This window comes from Siphateles boraxobius, unplaced genomic scaffold (assembly GCF_051911475.1).
Source record: "Siphateles boraxobius isolate OS27281-9 unplaced genomic scaffold, OSU_SipBor_1 46, whole genome shotgun sequence".
In the NCBI taxonomy this organism is placed as follows: Eukaryota; Metazoa; Chordata; class Actinopteri; order Cypriniformes; family Leuciscidae; genus Siphateles; species Siphateles boraxobius.
In genome coordinates, this window is record NW_027509097.1 from 16,988,345 (window position 1) to 17,002,938 (window position 14,594).

Below are 14,594 nucleotides of genomic sequence, written 5' to 3' on the forward strand. Positions count from 1 at the left end.
CCCGCTTTAGCTTTATTAGAGCTTTGGTTGCGTTCTTTTTTTTTTACTTGGTCAAATTGGTCGACTACACCGTATGCAACACTCTGACCGGATGTGATGTATTCCCAGTGTATAATCCTATCAAATTAGTTCGCCTGAGGTGAAATGTATTACTTTTTTGTTTAACTTTTAGAAACATTTGATACTTTTAAAAGTGCACAGTTATTGGTAAGAAATAAATGTAGGCTAATACTTTTTATTCACAAATAATTGTTTTATTGATGTCTCCGTATGTTTCCTTCAAATTTATTGGCGGCCATTTGTCCTATATATGCATAGCTGTTTATTGTTTGCATTCATTTATTCATTCCTGCATGGTGAATGTTTGTAGGATAAAGGCTCTTGGTGTTGAAATATTGCGGTCAGAAATATAAGTTAGTGTAGGTAAAACACCTGGCTCAGAGGACACATCTCTGCGAGGGATGGCTAGAAAGGGATAGCTAGTTCAACCAAAAATTTAATTGTCATCATTTACTCACCCTCATGTCGTTCCAAACCATCAATACTTTTGTTCATCTGCGGAACACAAATGAAGATATTTTTAATGAAATCTGAGAGATTTCTGTCCTTTCATTGACAGTCCAACTACCACTTTGACTTTAAAAAGTTCATAAAGAGCCACGGTTGCTTTACATGCTGAACAGATTTAATTTAGCCTTTTTGTGGATGACCTTATATCCTAAAAAGAATATCCATCAACCATAAAATTATACTTTATCTTACATTATCTGTTCTATTCAGTGAATAAACACATGGCTAGTGGTTGGCCTGAAGCACTTTGTCCATTCATGGTACGAGCTGAGCATCAGATTTTTATTTAAAAAATCAAAGATGATTAAGAGTAGATATGGTATCCATCGTAGAAATCTCTGCATTTACTGCTTGATTTCTGTAACAGGCAATCAAAACAGCCATGCTTTTACTTTAATGCCTACAATCTTGCTTTTCCTCTTTGCTGAAACAAACAGCACCCGGGGCCAGTGAAAAGCCTGAGCAGACAATAGATGTGCATCATCAGCAAACTGACAGGTGGTTCTAGTCTTCTGATAAATTGTGAGGTAACGTGGCACTAATGTGCCTTAGGACGGTGTTATGCTCAAGCGTGCAGTTCAGATTGCAGATAGAATCTTACATTACACAGTTTAAACCCCAGATCATTGCTGGATCTGCCACAAAGTTGATTCTTTGATTTCATTCATAGAAATGAAGCTTCCTCAGTACGACTTCCTGTTTAAAAAAGAATAAGGAGAGATTTCCTTTGAGGGGTTGCATGCCGAACACAGTGTACGGCCTCCTCACAATCACAGGAACCATGGGACCATCTGAGCCCTGCGCCCAGCACTTCAACACCCACCCCCCCCCCCCCCCCTTCCTTTCGTCCGTCTGACCCTCAACCGCTTTCTTGTCTGCTTTCTGCATCACACTGAAGTGATTTATTGTTCGCAAAATAAATTCAGGAAGAGATGAGAATTCCAGCTGAATCTCTTTTATCCACATGTAAAACATTTGTGTTTACAAGGCAATAGACAATGACTGGCTTTCATGTTCTCAGATTATTTAACAAATGGCCCTGTGTATACAAAATTGTTAATGAGAAACAAAATTAAAATTAAAATAAAATCAAAAACCCAGAGTCAAAATTTTGCGTTACACTACCCTACTAGCTACACTAGCACTAGGCTCTTTTTTAATGTTTTTAAAAGTATTCTCTTATGGTTACCAAGGATATGTCGAAATGGCTGGAAATTTTAATTTTAATTTCTTACTTAAATTATAATAATAAAAGAATTATATTCAAATTCTAAAAGACATACTTTGTGTAAGGGGGGATAAAAGGTACTGTATTTTCTCCTAAGCCCGTAAGAAAGCGCAGGACAATGAGCAAATAAACCAAATCAAGCACCGCATTTTTTATCAAATTAATTTTGTTGAAATTACATGACTTTGTTTAAAGTACATTATGTTTTAAACAAACGTTTAAACTGCTGGACCCTCATCATGACATTCTTGAGAAAACATTGGGATGAGAAGACTGCTCATGTTGTGGAGTTCTATTACAGCGGTTTCTTATCCAACTTACAAATGACGTCAACAATTTCGGCACCAAAAAGCAAAGAAGCTCCATAAAGCACATTTAAGATGTTTTGGTGTAAAGCCGCCTTTCCGCTGCACATTTGGAATTCGCTGCCTAGTGGCTGTTGCAATGAACTTTCATGGTGATCGTACACGGCAACATAGGGAGAAAAGCTTGTTCTTGCTGCCTTGTAAATCTTCGCCTTTAAAGGGTTAGTTCACCCAAAAACAAAAAGTCTGTTACCATTTACTCACCCTCAAAGACTTTCCTTCATCTTCCGAACACAAATAAAGACATTTTAAGGAGATCTGAGAGATTTCTGCACCCAAGATTTTTATTTTGTACTCATACACTCAAAAAAATAATCTGTTGAACCAACTTAATTAAATTAAGGAAAGGTTTTCCACGAAATTGAATTATATTTATCCAACAAAATCGAATTTGTTTGAAATGATTTGTTGTAATCTTGCTGTATGAACTTAAATTAATTTGGTCAAGACTACTAAAATATTTGTGTCATTCCTACTAGATAGAATTTTGTCAAGTTACCCAGATTTATTTTTTGTCCTCCCTAAAATATCCAACATTATAATTTTAGCTAGTTTGACTCAATAGTTACTTCCAATGATAGTAGCTACTAGCATTAGATTTAATTAAAACATCTTTTCGCACAGTAATATTAGATATGACTTACGCAGGTCTGCAATTGAGGTTTAATGCATATGGAGTGTATACTGAGTTCCCACAGTGTAAACACAGTCTTCACTCTTCTGCATAATGGTAACCACAAAATTCAAAAACATTACATAAAGTCCTCTTAAGTTTCTAACATAACTGAACATTAAATACTAACATCAACTAACAACATCTTTACATTTACTGAAAAACAAATAAAATAACATTTTAATCCCTAAATTTACCCTCCTAATGCAGTCCCTTGCAAAGCATGCTGGGAACTACAGATCCACTGCCAAGTTAGTTGTCAACAAAAATAATTCATGTAGTTTTCACACAAATGAATTAAGTAAACTTCAGTTTTAAATATATTAGGTTGATTGAACACAATTAAATTAAGTTGTGACAAAATATTAAACAATTGTGTTACTTTTGCTTATTTTAATTAATTAAATTTAACAAGAGGCAAAATTTACTTTTTTGAGTGTACGATTTAATACATTTACCTTTAAAGTTATAATCTCAACTTAAACAATGTGGCTAGCTTTAGCTTGCTAGTTGGTAACACAATGCTTTGATAACATTAGCATAGCATAGAAATTGCTGAGTAGCAATGGCAATATCGAACATTTGACAAATGTTATCAAACCAAGCTCATGCTCCACTCCTCACCATGATGGTAACACACTAAAAAAATGAACATTTGCCTCTTGTTTTAACTTATTTTAATGTGTTCAATCAAGTTTAATAGGAGGGTAAATTTAGGGATTAAAGTGTTTTTCGTTAATGTTAGTGTTTGATGGTCAGTTATGTTAGAAACTTAGAGGACTTTCTGTAATGTTTTTGAATTTTGTGGTTATGCTATTATGCAGAGCGGTGACTGTGTTTAGGCATGGGCACTTAGTAAACTATATATTCTTTAAACCTCACACTTAAACCTACATAAGTAATATTTTTTGTTACTATGTTAAAAGTGGTTTTAATTTAAATGAACACAAGTGTTTAACTTTCATTGGACGTTAGAGTCTAAATAAACGTTAAAAAATTAAACGTAGTTAACCCGACAATTTTCTTTCTTAGGCATGGCAAAACTTTAGTAGGAAATTACACTATTTTTTCTAGTAGTCTTGACTAAATTCATTTAAGTCCATACAACAAGATTACAACAAATCATTTAAAAATGTATTTCTTGGAAAGGTTTTCTTTAATTTAAGTGCATAACATAACAGAAACTTGTCTAAATTAGCATAGCAAAACATTAAACACTACTAAATCTGCCACTTAACATTAATTTAAAAGCCTAATCTAAATTAGAAAACAGGAATAAGTGTTAAGAACTGCCTGATAAGTGCAAGCTATATTTTGGTTTCTTAATACTGCATTTTTAATATTATCTGGCTAACACTGATGAGGATTTGTAATTTGTTTTTGAAATTCCCTTTTGAGAAAAGTTGTTGTAGTGTTAGACAGGATTTAATAGAGTGCTGCAGGGATGACGTCAGAACCCGGAAGACTTATTCGCCAGTGGTTCCTTTGAGATTTTCCTATCGGGTTTTTCAATGTAGGAGTAAAATAAGGTCTGTGGAAAACATTACTTGTAACGTAACATAACGTTTTGCTCTACAACATAAATCACACAGCAAATTGAAAATGGTGTTATTTTTATTTTAAAAAACCGTATAGCAAATTAGTATAGATTTCATCGTCATCCCACTCATTTGCTTCAGACAAATATTTGTGTTGTGAAATGGGATGATGTGTATAACTGATGTTGTTCTGCTGTCATAAAAAAGAAAATGCACTAAAGTTAAACTGAGAGGGGTTATAGCACTTGCGTATTGTTGTCCTACTGTTAGTTTAACTGCTTCTATTGTTCTCATTTGTACGTCGCTTTGGATAAAAGCGTCTGCTTAATAAATAAATGTAAATGTAATGTAAATGTCATATTCATGTCATTTAAAAAAGTAGCAAAACACTTTGTTTAGTCAATAATGCATACAGAAACAGTTTACAGATTAGAATTTTTTTATAAGGTTTCGTGAAATGATCCATTTGAGTTACATTTGTGTTAACGTATGTTTATGCAGCTTAATTATAGGCACCAGGCAGATGCTGTTTTCTGCAACAGTATCTTTTCTCCTCTCACTTGCACAAAAACAGATTTAATATTCCTCAAAATAAATTTAAAAATTTAAAAAACGCCTAATGGATGGAATGCAAACAATGAATTGCTAGATTTTTTGGAAGAAATTTAAAGTAGCCGTACTACTGTTTTTACTGTATTTTGATCAATTTGATAGCAGATAAATCCTTTTTGCTGAGCTCTGGAACCTTTTACTTTCAGTTCTTCTTTACATTGTGACATCAAGAGCCAGATTCAGACACACTCAAGATGTTTAGAGTTTAATCTGGATTGGTTGAAGTCTTGTAGGCCTTTTTTCTCACCCTCCTGTGTTAATTGAAAGCAGCTGTCCTCCACTGTCACGAGGTTACAACTGTGCAGTTTTGGCAGGAGGAGGAACTGGGGCTGAGATTTGTGGGTAACATGGCAGACTAAAGGAAGACATGAAACTACAGAATCAGACTGTATTGTGCTTTAACCACATAGTCAGGCTCAATTAAGCTAATGCTGATTGCTCCTCAATAAATACAATGACTGTTTTATTACTTTTTTGATAACAAACAGAAAACATAAGTCTTAAACAAGTCTTAAAATTACCATAATTAACTCTCAAGCCAGCTCTGGTGACAGATGTGACAGTAAATAAAATAAATGACAAAAGCCATGCTTTTTCATCTGGAGATTTTAGAATAACTGAAACAAAATAAAATTAATAATCATAAAAAGAAATACAACTCATTGGCTTTGGGCATGAGCATTCATGATTAGAACAGCTAGTGTATAATACGCGACAATGGCAATACATAATGCAATAAACTTTGACTCAAATAAAATGTAACATAAACATTTTATACATAACCACTGACGAAAATAGAAGAAACATAAGCATAAAATGCATTGTAATGATATGTGGAAATATCGTTCTTCTGTTTTCACTATCAATTGATGCTAAGGGTTTACAGTATCTTACAGTAAAGCTACTTTCATTGTTTTATACACTTTTACACTGCTCAGAAGTTTGGGGCCAGTAAGATTTTTTTAAAAAGAAATTAATGCATTTATTTAGCAAGGGTTTGTTTGTTGACACTTTTATAAATATTACAAATATTTTATTTCTTTTTGTTATTTTTAACTTTCTATTCATCAAATAATCCTAAAAAGTATGATTGCTTCCTCTAAATTATTAAGCAGCACAACAATTTTTAAAACATTGATAATAATAAGAAACGTGTTTTGAGCACCCAATCCGCATATTAGAATGATATCTGAAGGATCTTGTGAAACTGAAGAATGGAGTAGTGATGCTAAATATTCCGATTTTCCATCATTTAAAAATATATTAAAACAAAAAGCAGTTATTTTAAATTGTAATCATATTTCACAATATTACTGTTGTACTGTATTTTTGATAAAATAAATGCATCCGTTGTCCTCATAAGAGACGTCCTTCAAAAACATAAAAAAATCTTACCAATCCCAAACTTTTAAATGGTATAGCCTATAATGTATATGGTAACTTTTACAACTAACCAATTATGTTATTGTTCCATTACAATCAGTAGTATTTAAATAATTTTGTTATAATTAAAGGAAACAAACCTTTAGAATTTACATTTACTTTATTATACATTTATAATTATATAATTGTTATAATTTAAGGAAACTTGATATTTATGATAAGTTACTGACTTCCAAGACACTGGTAAAGTAAGGTCTTAGCTGTAAACAATAGCATGATTACTGTCTTCCTCCTGGAGAACAATTAAGAGTGTACAGGGAATCTAATACTCTAGGTTATAACAGACAAGCTTACATTATTGTGTAATATGACGTCCTCCATGCTTTCGAATATTACGTTACCACAACAGAAGGTTCAGACACAGAAACGGGCCCAACTCGACACACACATTAAACATTTCAGCAGTGGTTTGTTGTATGATAGTTTTTATGTTGATGTGAACTGGTAGGATCATAAATCCATTTGAATCATAAATATCCAGCTGTTATCATTGTTTTTCCCACATACTTCAGTATGTCTGATTGAACATACACAGTGATATCCGTTTCTGATCTTCTGATCTATTAATCTGATAATTAAGGAGGTCTAGGTGAGGTCACACAACCTGTCTCCGAGTCATTGTTCTGAAACAGTAATGTGATAGAATGTATGTGTGTGTGAACTGAGCTGGTGTTGTCCTCTCACATTCTCTCTGTCTCTGATAGAGTGCCATGGTCAAAGTTAGTTTACTATTAATAGGGCCTTAACTATTTGTTCACAAGGCCAGCAGTGGCCTGCTAAAATTCCCTGGGAAAGTAAATGCCATTTCGGACAGCTGGTTTCATCAGACGGATTGTCAGCTGTTGGCTACTCCTAGACTTGGCCATTACTAGTGTTTCTACACGGATCCTGTTCCTGGAGATCTACCTTCCGGCAGAGTTCAGCTCCAACCCTGATCAAACACAACTGATCCAGCTAATTAAGATCTTCAGGAGCATTTGATAATTACAGACAGGTGTGTTGGATCAGGTTTAAGGGCAGTCATGACTAATGGTTAGAGAGTCAGACTGGTTACCTGAAGGTTGGGTGTTCGACTCTCAATACCGGCAGGAAACAATTGAGCAAGGCACCTAACCCCCAATCACTCCCCAGGCACCAGAGCAAAAATGGCTGCCCACTGCTCCTGGTGTGTGTGTGTGTGTGTGTGTGTGTGTGTGTCTCTCCACGGTTTGATGTGTGTGTGTGTGTGTGTGTGTGTGTGTTTGTGTGTGTGTGTTTGTGTGTGTGTGTGTGTGTGTGTGTGTGTGTGTGTGTGTGTGTGTGTGTGTGTGTGTGTGTGTGTGTGTGTGTGTGTGTGTGTGTGTGTGTGTGTGTGTGTGTGTGTGTGTGTGTGTGTGTGTGTGTGTGTGTGTGTGTGTGTGTGTTCACTACCCATTACTCCTAATGTGTGTGCACTAACTTGCTTTCAATGTCAGGAATAGGCTTGATTTACAGTAAATGTTGTTCTAAAGAAACTTATCTCTACATCTGCTCTGAGTTTCATTTAAAACGTGCATTTGGGAATGCAACATGTTTCAACCATTTTTCCAAACTTGTAATCAGAGGCACTTGTTTACCAGCTGTTGTCAGCAAAAGAGAAGCTTTAAAGTCCCCATGAAATCAAAATTTAAGTTTTTTGTCTTTTAGTATGAATATGTTAGCCTTACTGTTATCTATAAGCTAGTGTGCTCAAAAACAATGACAATATTCACATTTAGAAGATATAAGCATTCAAAACTTTGTCTCTCACTTTTGCCAATATGGATCAGTGATTTTGATGACATCGTTCTGGACTTCAGCTTCTCATCAGATTTCTGTCCAATCAAATGCTCTCTAGAATCTGAAGCGTCCCGCCCCTACACTATAAATAGACGTTCACTTGTTCACACATTTACTATTTTCTACATAGTGAATGACACATAGTGCACTATGTAGGGGATAGGGAACGATTCAGACAGTGTAAATATGCTTTCCTTTGGGGCGAATGAAGTCTGGTTTCACGTTAGTGTCACGCACGCACAGTCTGCTCTGGTCCTGAGACACAATGGCACAGAGTGGATCAAATGCGCAGGTCGGCGCAGACCACAAAAATGTATTGGACCCATTTGAACTCTGCACAGAATGCTGTGTTTTAAAGCGATATGGAGATTAGGAGGAAACTGGCTTTACCGAGCTCAACGGCTCTGGCCGAGCTATGACATAAACAAAACGTTATTGGATCTTTTTAAAAAGGGGACGAGGGGGATAATGTCCCGTCCTGTCTTCCTTTTTTAGTGGAAATTCAACGCATTGAATAATGCTGCGTGTTTAATGGCACCTCAGTTGACCTTTAAGGGCTTGTTGTGTTTTTCCATCAAAATAAAAGCTTAATGGTTTAATGTTTAAAAATGAATAAATTAAAACAGCTTTAAATATTAGTACTGTAATTTTATTAGAGTGAAATTGTTTAATATTTGTATTTAATAATAATAATAATTTATTATTATTAATATATTGTCCCAAAACTTTGGCCAAGCTTTGTCTTTAAATGAATATGGGATTCGATTCTAAAAATCTGTTGACTTCTTTTACAGAGCGGAGAAAACCGAGGTCCTCAGTGATGACCTGTTACAGGTGACTGCTTTCCTTTCCATCTCTGTCTCCTGTTCTTTGGCTCTTATCCATCTTGCATGAAATGGTGGGAAACTAGTGAGTCACTAGTTTGGGAAAGGTGAACTCATTTATGTCAAGCAATACATCCCATGCAATTTATTTTTGTCACATTAGACAGAATGTTCTCTTCTGAACGGTCAGCATAATGGTTTGCGTCATGTTGAGTCTTGTGATATTGTCCCCAGTGAAATTGTACAAAAAAAAAAGTTTTGTTGCTGTGGAAATTGTGCCAAAACAACCTTCTAGAAATCTAGGAACGTGATTTGATTATCTGAACTTCCACCGATATTGTGTCCACTAGCTTTTTTGACAGCTTGTTTATCGCTCTTAGCCGGCTCCGGCTAAAATTATCTCTGAGATGTTTGGACACATCAAGAGAAAATTATTCTGACATCCCCCCCCCCCCCCCCCGTGGCACACACGTTTTTATTCTGGGTTCTGCACGGGGCTCACAGCGGTTTCCCATCACGCCATTCTCAGCTGTCTGGACACCCATGTTACTTCAGGGCTTCTACACTCGTGCCACTCACAGATGCATACAGGGGACATTGTTGACAATCTTGAGCGTCTGGATAGTGGCTCCCTTCCAAGTTTTCCCCTAATCGCTTGTCCGAACAGGACATGCCTGCGGTTTTCATTTCGCCAATGACTAATCAGTATTATAGTAGTGTTTCCCCATTTTCTGAACATTCTATAAAATGTTCCATTACAAAAAAAGCTTATTGTTTCTGTGTGTTTAGTCTGCCGTTTGGTTGCCAGTTTTTAGTCTGTAATGGCAACAGGCAAACATTTAAAGACCTCTCACACCAGATAATCCAAACAACTCCCCTCGAACAGGATCTCCCTCAGCAGAAAAAGCCCGGACATTAACAGTCAGTGATTCCCCTTCTCATGGGGTTCTCATGCCGGAGACGCCTGAGCGGAATGTACACTTGACCCAGCTGCGTCGGGACGGCTGTGAGGGAATGTTATGACGTAAAGGAGGCAGAGAAGTGTGAGGAGGTGGTTATCTCCTCTCCCAGCCTGTGGAATTCCTGAACTAGGCTGTTTTTGGAACATGAGTCAGAATTTTTTTTCTCTCTCTCTCATATTCGGATCCTCACTGTTTGTTCAGTCATACCGCTCTCACAGTTCTGAAGTAACATTCTTTTCAGGGCTGACATGTGTTCGAGCAGGCCCACCCTGCTCGCATCAAAAAGCTGACATGTCTGTCACGACGTCAGTTTTCAAAGTCTTAGACAGTGGACCTCTGCTCTGACAAAACTTACAAGATGAAACCCGCACTTTTTTTCCTGAATTTATTAGATTATAGGTTATGTAGATTATATAAGCAGCCTACATAATAAATTAAAAAGTAAATGCCAGTCAAATCCAAAATCAATACAACCGAACATTGTACTTTGATCATTTCACATTTGTGACCCTGGATGACAAAAACCAGTCATATGGGTAATTTTTTTGAAATTGAGATTTATACATCACATGAAATCTGAATAAATAAGTTTTCCATTGATGTATGGTTTGTTAGGATAGGACAATATTTGGCCGAGATACAACTATTTGAGAATCTGAGGGTGCAAAAAATCGAAACATTGAGAAAATCGCCTTTAAAGTTGTCCATTTATGTTGGTGATTGTGCTGCAATCACTCACAAAAATAAATGTTTTATACATTTACGGTAGGAAATTTACAAAATATCTTCTTGGAACATGATCTTTACTTAATATCCTAATGATTTTTGGCATAAAAGAAAAATTGATAATTTTTACCCATACAATGTATTGTTGGCTATTCCCACAAATATACCTGTGCTACTTAAGACTGGTTTTGTGATCCAGGGTCACATTTTGTCAGGTCTTAGTTATACATTATTAATATGATTTATCAGTTTATAAATGTTGGAGCAGTTTATTCATGGTCAGAAGTCGTCAATCCGTTCTAACAGACACAGTCGAAAATCTTTGTATACTGGCAGGGGGTCAAACTATCATATCAAGCTATTTAATTTTACCTGTAGTAATAATTGCAAAATACTTTCTGCTGCAGATGTATTTATTGGTTTAGAATGACTCGTCTTTACTGTATTTAGCTTTTATCAGTGGAATGGAAAATGCTTCTGCTAAAGCAACTTTCAACTTCAACATTTTTAAAAAATTGACAAATTCCAGATAAGAAAACAGATAAAAATCCTGAAGAGAAATACACCAATCAGTTTATCATGACACCGCCATATCACTCCCATGAAGCATTGTGAATAATGTAATCGAGTCATATGTTTGCATGAATATTTTGCAATATATTTACAATTATTATTTATAGTTTATACTTGCACAACTGACTATAAATCAGTAGTTTTATAGTGTCAGTTATGTTTATTTTTATTACATCATTTGCAGTGCTTCATGGGATTGTAGTCTTTCCCTCAGAATAGACCTTTTGTCTTATTTTCATATATTTTGTCTTCTCATTCATCTCAGAGCTGGTTAGATTATATTTATTTATTTATAAAATTAGTTATATTTGATTTAAATAATTTATTTTTAATTATTCTATAATTATTTAAAAAAATAAATGTAAAAAAATTTAAACTGCCTATTAAGATTATGAATAATTATTTGTTTAATTCTTTTCTGTTTTATTTCTGTTTTCTTTTTACTTTTTTAATTTATAGACCATTTTCATGGACTGTGATGATGTGTTTCTATCATTAAATCTAGTAACGTTTTTAATATTTTCATTTTAAAAAAAGTTATAGCACATTTACAATACTATACTTTGTGTTATGTTACCTTTCTAATACAACAGTTGTGAGAGTGACGGCAAATTTTAAATCCTTCTCTCTGTATTTTTTCCCCTGTTTTGAAAAGTCGTGTAAATGTTTTTCCAAATGTTTTTTATTTTTATTTTTAGAGCAAATGCAAAAATTATATTTGCTGTCGTCTCTATCGTAACTAGAAGTTTACCCTTGACGATGACTTCTTCTCAGAACCTGGAAATGTGAAAAGGGTCCATCATCATTGGCACCCCTTTTTTATATAACAGATAGAAGTAGAAAAAGAGGCTTTGGCCTGCATCTGTATTTTCTATTTATGGCATCCCAGTGTTGAGCTCACACATCTAAATCTTAGGCGTCCCAATAGGGCAGATGAGTCATACTTGTCTTCTTTCTGCAACATAACATATCTTTTTCATGCCTCCAAAGGGAGTGGTGTAATAAATCGTGTTTGACCTTACCACACCCTCAAGGACTCAAGTGTCCTTTTAAGTCCTTTCTATCAGCAACACTTGTTAATTGACACAAACTCTAAGGCTGTAGGGTTAAATATCCAGTGAAGGCTATAAGCAAGACATGCTGAATTTATGAAATCTGTTTCATCTCACAGAGGCATCCATTGCTTTTTTACATAACATGCCTTAGGCACTTTACAGACTGTTTACTTTCACCACAATGCATGCAGACTTTGCATTGAGCAGTAGCCACGGCTCAATATGGATTGTGGGTTGTTATTGATGTCTTGTTTTATCCTGCACAGATTGAGCGGCGTATGGAGTCGGTGCGAGTCGTTTCACACAACACGCACAAAAGAATGACTGCGTGTTTGCAGGGGCAGATAGGCACTGACGCTGAGAAGAGACATGTAAGGGCTTAACAGTGCTAATGAATGCACAAAATATCAGTCTTCACTTTATATTTGATCTGCTTTGCACGTATTGTGTCACAAACTCTCTGTCTTTCTGTCACAGAAAAAGCTTCCACTAACAGCGCTGTCACAGGCCATGCAGGATGGTGGGAACCAGCTGGGGGAGGAGTCTCTGATTGGGTAATTGGATGACATCAACATTTAAATAGATTTAAATAGATTTTTTTTTTAAATCTGGTTCTTTATTTTTTTAGATTGTTAATGGATAAACTCATTGGATCATACGAATGAGATAATTGTACAAAAGAACACTATAGACATTCAGAGCAGCGCCATGACCGGTATGAAAGCGAGGCTCTTAGGGATAGACTTGGTGTTTTCAACGGCATCCTCTGTAAAAAGCTGTATAAAGCTCCTAGATCACTTATAGTTTTCCACTGCTCGTGATGTCTGGAGTTTTATGTACTGAAGTTTCTTTGAAATATATTTTTGCAGTGTTTTGTCGGAAGAACAATCCAAAAACACATTAAATAACAGTACAGCCCTCTGAAGAGATTTATGTCTATCCCTCACAGCCTCACTCCTATTCCCATTAAAAATCAAAGATGACTCTGCTGTGCATAAGGTCTATATTGCAAAAAATCACCATAAGTGCAGGTATATTAGAGGTTTTGTACATGTGTTATTGTGTCAGTGCACTTTTTAATTTCAAAAGTTTGGAGTCAGTAAGATTTTAGGAAATGAATACTTTCATTGCAATACTTGCAAGGATGCATTAAACTGATAAAAAGTGACAGTAAATATATTTTATTCCTATTTCAAATACATGCGTTTCGTTTGAACTTTGTATTCATGAGTAAATTCTGAAAAAATATTTCACCATTTCCAGAAAAAACAACTATTTTCAACATTCATAATAATAAAAAAAATGTAAGGTACATTTACATGGCAAAGATGTACTAAAAATAGAACTGGAAAAATCCACGTTTTTAGTTGATAACGGTGTAGTGTAAACGTCCGCTTGGAATGATTTCTGAAGACTGGAGTATTGACTGCTGAAAATTCAGCTTTGCCATCACTGAAGTGAATTATATGTCAAAATGTATTAAAACAGAAAACACTTATTTTAAATAATAATAATATTTCACAATATTAGTTTTTACTGTATTTTTGATTTCAAAAAATGCATCCTTGATGAGCATAAGAGACTTCTTTCAAAAATCTTACCAACCTGGTAAGTCATACAACCTCAAACTTTTATGGTAGTTTATATTCAGTATCTTCTGTGCAGAAAAATGATGGAGATGTGTGGAGATGCCAAGAACAGACTGGCAATTGAGCTAATGCAGCACGAGGTGATCATTGAGAAGGAGATCTTAGACCCCCTCAATCAGCTAGCAGAGGTACGGACTATGCATGCTAATTTGACCATATTCATCAATACGGGACAGAATTTTAATAGCGACGCATTCCTAATCCTATTGATTTGTCAGGTGGACATTCCTAACATCCTGAAACAGAGGCGGCAGTTAGCCAAGCTGGTTCTGGACTATGACTCTGCCCGAGCAAGGTGACGTTTCTATTTAGGTTTCATTATATCGTAACTCTAATTTTACCCAGTTCACAACTGAATCGGTTTCTTCATAGGTGGTTGCAGGCAACCAAGTCGATAATCTCAGGAACAAACACACAAGCACTGACCGCCAAAGCAGACTCGCTTAAAGAAGAAGTCGATGAAGCTATGAACAAAATGGAGCTGTGTAAGGTACTGATGTGCAAACAAGCTTAAACATGCCTTACTCCTTATGAGTCGCTTAGTTATAGATTTTACACCAACGCATGGTAGCAGGGGTG

At 35.5% G+C, this 14,594-nt stretch overlaps 2 protein-coding genes across 3 annotated transcripts in view; one reads left to right on the plus strand and one right to left on the minus strand.

The window, feature by feature from the left end:
- shisa9a (shisa family member 9a) overlaps nucleotides 1–14,594 on the minus strand; it is a 736,130-nt gene that overhangs the window by 340,658 nt on the left and 380,878 nt on the right. The gene's annotated exons all lie outside the window — the stretch shown is intronic.
- The window catches only part of arhgap17a (Rho GTPase activating protein 17a), a 31,589-nt gene that overhangs the window by 3,728 nt on the left and 13,267 nt on the right, over nucleotides 1–14,594 (plus strand). For both annotated transcript variants that reach the window (XM_077201092.1, XM_077201091.1), the window contains exons 2-7: nucleotides 9,021–9,060; nucleotides 12,633–12,737; nucleotides 12,844–12,920; nucleotides 14,032–14,143; nucleotides 14,234–14,310; nucleotides 14,388–14,505. In XM_077201092.1, coding sequence (XP_077057207.1) covers nucleotides 9,021–9,060; nucleotides 12,633–12,737; nucleotides 12,844–12,920; nucleotides 14,032–14,143; nucleotides 14,234–14,310; nucleotides 14,388–14,505 — 529 coding nt within the window. The remainder of the gene's footprint in view (nucleotides 1–9,020; nucleotides 9,061–12,632; nucleotides 12,738–12,843; nucleotides 12,921–14,031; nucleotides 14,144–14,233; nucleotides 14,311–14,387; nucleotides 14,506–14,594) is intronic.